This window comes from Cololabis saira, chromosome 4, assembly GCF_033807715.1.
Source record: "Cololabis saira isolate AMF1-May2022 chromosome 4, fColSai1.1, whole genome shotgun sequence".
Taxonomy (NCBI): domain Eukaryota; kingdom Metazoa; phylum Chordata; class Actinopteri; order Beloniformes; family Belonidae; genus Cololabis; species Cololabis saira.
The window spans coordinates 43,311,768-43,317,767 of NC_084590.1; the positions used below are offsets into that span (position 1 = coordinate 43,311,768).

At 47.1% G+C, this 6,000-nt stretch overlaps 1 protein-coding gene across 2 annotated transcripts in view; it reads right to left on the reverse strand.

Annotated features, from left to right (window-relative positions):
* The window catches only part of eml2 (EMAP like 2), a 57,653-nt gene extending 51,935 nt beyond the window's left edge, over positions 1-5,718 (reverse strand). For both annotated transcript variants that reach the window (XR_009782505.1, XM_061719861.1), the window contains exon 1: positions 5,541-5,718. Coding sequence is in view for 1 of the 2 variants with exons in the window: in XM_061719861.1 (XP_061575845.1) it covers positions 5,541-5,718 (178 nt within the window). In the remaining variant the exon portion in view is untranslated. The remainder of the gene's footprint in view (positions 1-5,540) is intronic.
* Positions 5,719-6,000: the final 282 nt, after the last annotated feature.

A 6,000-nucleotide genomic window follows, 5' to 3' on the forward strand; every position in this document is an offset into this window, starting at 1 on the left:
AGAGAACACCCCAGATAATTATATGCATGCTTTATGGTTCTGTACACCGGTACAGAGGTTCTGGAAGGAGATTTGTGAGGATTTATCCACATGGATCGACCACAGAATCCCAGTGTGCCCCACGGTGTGTATATTAGGTCACCTGGGAGACACTCAAATAGATCCTAATTGGACACACCGGGTTCTCACTGCCTTATGTATCGCAAAGAAAACCATTCTAGTAAATTGGAAACAAAAATCCAGTTTATGTATTAACCATTTTAGGAATCTTTTATCAGATCATATTAGTAGTGAGATAATGTCTGCCTCCACTGAACAACACTCGGCTGAATTGCACTCTCTGTGGTCCCCGATTATTGGCCTCGTTACCTAGTGGGGGCGGGGGGGGGGGGGGGGGGTGATCTCGTAGCCCTTGGGTCCCACCCGGAGGGCCCGGTCCTGCCTGGGTGGGGGGTGGCTGTCTGCGCTGGGGGGGCATTGCTGCCTTGGTCCTCCGTCGCTGGGCGGGGGCCAAGTGCCCCTGCGGATGTGGGGACTCCGTGACCCTTGGGGTGTCCGCCGGGGTGGCCTCGGGGGGGGGTGGGGCCGGGTCCGGATATCGGGCCTCCCCTGACCGGGGGGTGCACGGGCGGGCGCGGCGGCGGGGTGGCGCCATTCCCAGGTATCTATGTCTTATGTTGTCAGTAGGAATGGGAGGATGTTGGACCGTTTCCCCCTCCGTCTGGGGGCTCCGGCGGCTCCGGGGGCGCCCGTGGAGGTACGGTGGGGCCCTGGCCCGGCTCGGGGGGCCGGCCCCCGTCTACTGGATGGCCGGTGGGGGGACGCGGGTGTCTTATCAGGGCCAGCTTTGCTGGTCCTGCCTCCTGGCTTCGGCCTCCGCTCCCCCTCTTGCCCCCCCTACACGATTCATACGCACATAGGCGAAAGGCGGGGGGTCCGGGTCGTGGGGGGCACTGTCCCGCGTGGCCCGGCACTCCCCGCCTCACGGTTTTAACAGCAAATTAGACACTGCACATTCAACACTTTATAAATACACTTGACAAGGACACGTAGTTCGGGAGGGGGGGGGGGTCGGTGTCAATCGATACTTGGCCCTCCCTCCTCCCTGTTTTTATGGCATTAATCACACGCACTCAACACAAGGGGCGGGAGGGGGTCCCACATCACCCGCGTTCCCTCACCGGCCTGGGCCTCGGACGGGTGGGTCGGGTTACCCGGGCCTGGCGGGGCCCGCCGTGCAGCCTGGGGTGCCTTCTGGCGGTGCTGGACCCCCCCGGGGAGGGGGAAACGGTGCGTGATTGTATGTCTGTGTCGGTGAGAATGCGGTATGGAAGGGTCCTGCCATGGAGGATTTGAGCCTCCATTGGCAGGACATCAAAAACTTAATAATTTATCAATATTATATTATACAAAGATGGTTATTATTATTATTATTATTATTAGTATTATTATTATTATTATTATGTATAGTATATTATATTATTATTAGTATAGGTATCGAATAGGTGAATGGATGAATGAATGGGATGCCTGGGTCTGGGGCCCTCCGTTGTCGGGCCTGCGCGGGTGTCGCCTTGTTGGGGGGTTCCCTCTCTCCGGGCCCGTCTCCGGTCCCCCCCGCTGCCTCTACGGCGGGGCGCCCCTCTGGTCTTGGAGGGCCACTTTCGTGGGGGACGGGTGCGCCTGCCCGCGTCGGCGGCCGGGGCGGCTCTGTCTCTCCGGGCAGGCTGGCCCCCTGCCGGGTGGGGGTCGTTGGCCTGAAGGGTGAGGGCCTCCTGGCCGCGTGTCCGGCCCGGACCGGGTGGCCGGGGATTGCCTGGGTCGCGGTCCGCCGCCGCGGGATCCCTGGCTGCTTCTTTCCGCGCCGTGGGGGCCCCGCCCGCGGGCCCCCTCGGCCGCCGCCGGGCGTGGGGGGGGGCCTCGCAGGCGGTGGGTTGCCTCCCTCCTACTTCTCCCCTCTGTGGGGTTTGCCGGTGGCCTGGGTTCCGGGCTCTTCCTTGTCGGCCTCTGGTCTCGCGGGTGGCGGGGTCGCTCCCCCCCCTCCCCCACTATAGATACACTTCAGGTGGAGCTTTGTTTGGTTTATTACACACACACACACACACACACACACACACACACACACACACACACACACACACACACACACACACACACACACACACACACACACACACACACACATACACACATATAGTCATTTAGTCACATGCACACACACACACACACACACACACACACACACACACACACACACACACACGCATGATCATATACATACACACACACACACATAGACATACACACTGGCTTGTTCACCTGCATGATGGCTCTCTAGTTTTTGGGTTTAGGTAGCGGTAGCGATAGCTTAGCTCAGACTGCGATCAGATCTCAAGATTTAGGTCGATTGCTGTTCGTGTTTTGGTTGGCTCCGTGCCGGTTTCGTGCTTTGTTTGTGGTTTTATAAAAAAAAAAAAAAAAAAAAAAAAAAAAAAAAGGATCGGCTCTGAGCCCCGTCTCCACTCCTGTGGTGATGGACAGGCTGAGCAATGAGCCTAAACGGGAATCTCCATGGTTTATGTTGTTTGCAGATGACAGTGTGATGTATTGAAAGCAGGAAGCAGGTGGAGGAAAGTCTAAAGATGTGGAGTTGTGCCCTGGAGAGGAGAGAAATGAATGTGCAGCAAGACAGGATACGTGTGCAGGAATGCGAGGAACCAAAGAGGAACGGTGAGGCTGCAGGGAGCAGAGATGAGGAAGGGGAGGAGTTTAAATACCAACAGTATCAACATCCAGATGAAGAAACGTGTGCAAGCAGGTGGGAAAGGGTGGAGAAGAAGTCAGAGAGGGCAGACTGAGATGGTTTGGACGTGTATATATTATATATATATATGGTTCATATCTCTATAACCTCCACATGACAGCGCGGTAAGAGTAAAGTAGGAGAGATTAAGGCTAAAAACAGATCACCAGTTGTTACCTGCTGGCGCTACATTTGGTTCTTAACGGTATAGAGCAGGGGTGTCAAATGTTCGGCCCGCGTGCGGCACGAGAGAGGTTTTCATGCGGCCCGCGAGAAGTTTCCAACGCAAAAAACCGAAATGTTAATTTACTAAAAAGGAAGGCGTAAATAATTGCCATGAATCGCAGCATATCCGATAATATATTTCTTCTACAAATCCATCGTCCAAGAGAGCAGTTTGACATTTTTTTATTTTTATAGAATGCATTTGCCGATTTTATTTCTTTGTAAACGGTCGTTTATTTTTTTAACTGACTACTATTATATATTTTCGCAGGAAAAATATCATTGCTAAAAAAGATGATAGATGATATTTATTCGGAGAATTTCAGTTTTGAATACTAGGATAGTGACAAAACAGTTAAAAAAGAAGTGCCGACTTTTTCGGCACACTGGCGTAAATATCCGTGCCAATTTTTAAAAATAAATACACTTAATTGTACTGGAAAAATCTCTAAATCACAAAGAAACACTCTGATGTAATAAGAAAGATTTTGCTTTTAATTAAATTTCCTATAAAAAAGCAAAATATAAAAAAAACATACTTGTTTCTGTTTATCTTTGTAAAATGATATTAAAAGTATGTTACATAATTTGAAAAAAAAGAGAAATTTCAAGAAAAGATCCTGAAGAAATATATTTTACATAATTAGAGTGTAAACAAAGTGCATATTTCCTTTAAAATTAACTAAACTGATATTGGATTAGATAACAATATGTAAAAAAAAAAAAAAGAATTAGAAAAAAAATGTTCGCACCGTTTTTGTTATTTTGAGCGTGCGGCCCACGAGAAAAAAATTGGTCAAATCCGGCCCGCCAAGCAAAATGAGTTTGACACCCCTGGTATAGAGACAAAGAAACTTGTCAGCTTTACTAGATTTAAAAAGAAAAGAAGAAAAAAATCCAGCCATTGCTCACGTGTAAGGAAACAAAGTGCTTGTGTTACTCAGATGAACCCAACGAGCTCGTCCTCTAACTTACACCCCGTATTTCACACTCCCGTCTTTAATTTCCCTTCCTCTCAGCATCTGCGCTTTGGTCCCTCGGTTCCAGGGAAGTCAACCGTCAGAGCTGCAGGAGGTTTTGGACCGGAGCGTACACCAAATGGCTCATGCGGGTTAACGAACATCACGGCCCTGATCCGACTCCCATGACCCCTCGCTGTCTCTCCACCTGCCGCTCAGTCTGGCTGTCTGTCTGTGGGCTTCAGGGGCCGGCGGTGTGTTCACTTACACCACATAACCCGAGCTGTGTGTCGTCACCGAGTCCAGATAGACTCAATCAGACCGGCTTCAGTTACACTTCTACTTGAAAGAGATCAATTTCAATCATGTGATCACTTGTCTAAGCCCATCCTTGCAGATAACATATAATTACAGCCTTGCAATAAGCTCAGCAGTTATTTGAGCTGATATTTGCATGCGTAACTCTCTCCCGACTGTGATAGCACCGAGAATAAAATAGTAGGCACTTTGTTTCAGACGGGAGAAACTCGTCTCTTCTCTCTTCACCTGTCACCGCAGATATGATCAAGCTGCAAATACCGGCATGATGGCGTTTGCATCATAAACGCTGCATGTAAAGCAGGATGTCACAGATACGGACACACAAGGATGCAGGCAAATGAAGACAGAATAAAGACCAAGAGTCCAACAGGAGCAGGACTTAAACCGGATTAAAAACACAAACAAACTTTGAACTGAGAATCACTTCAGTGACGTCACTTACTCAGCGACCGACAGCTCAAAGAAAAAGGGAAGAAAAGGACGGAGATGAGTCTCATACAGCTTCTTTCCTGACACTCAAACTGTCAAAGACTACAAATTACTGCACATCAGACATAAATGCATGGATGCCTAACATCATGATGGGATGAAAGCTGCACTCTCACAAATGATGCAATGAGTCCAGCTAATTTGCAAAACCACATTTGAGGTTGATAAGCAGCTATATTTTATATATATATATATATATATATATATATATATATATACATATACATGACTGTCTCAGAAAATTTGAATATTGTGATAAAGTTCTTTATTTTCTGTAATTCAATTACAAAAACAAAAATGTCATACATTCTGGATTCATTACAAATCAACTGAAATATTGCAAGCCTTTTATTATTTTAATATTGCTGATTATGGTTTACAGTTTAAGATTAAGATTCCCAGAATATTCTAATTTTTTGAGATAGGATATTTGAGTTTTCTTAAACTGTAAGCCATGATCAGCAATATTAAAATAATAAAAGGCTTGCAATATTTCAGTTGATTTGTAATGAACCCAGAATGTATTAATGTATTTGTATTTGGAATTGCATTACAGAAAATCCCAATATTCTAATTTTCTGAGACAGTCCTGTATATTGACAGCCTCCCACACGTATAAAATGCCAGGACAGTTCTCCAATATATAAATGCAAATGTTTTTTTCTCGTTTATTTCCCTTGCAGCTCATTATAATCTGTATTATTATCACTGTTGTTATTGTGTGTGCTGGAGTGAGAGCTCACCGTTGTTGCAGTACTGTAGCAGCAGGTTGGTGCTGTCATACAGGCTTCCACACGAAGCAACCCTCTCCGACATCCTCACTCCTCTTTCTCTTCTTCCTCCACTTCTCTTCTCTCCCCCTGTCATCCGTCTCCGTCTGGTTTTCACGCCGTCGCCCCTTCCCGTCTCCCCCACGTTCATGGAGAACCACGTACACCTTTACCTGCCACTGCTGCCCCCCCTCCCTCCTCTACCGCTCCAGCATCACTGACGCGGAGCTGCAGAACGCGCTTCCTCTTTGTTCTTTCAGATTAAAAGCCCGTGGTAGAAAAACCTACACGTTCCAGAGTCTTTAGAAATATGTCATTATGTAATGTGAATGCCAGTTCATCATTTTATCATTCTGAAAACGATCAAAGTAGGTTTGTAAAATCAATAATAATAATAATAATAATAATAATAATAATAATAATAATAATAATT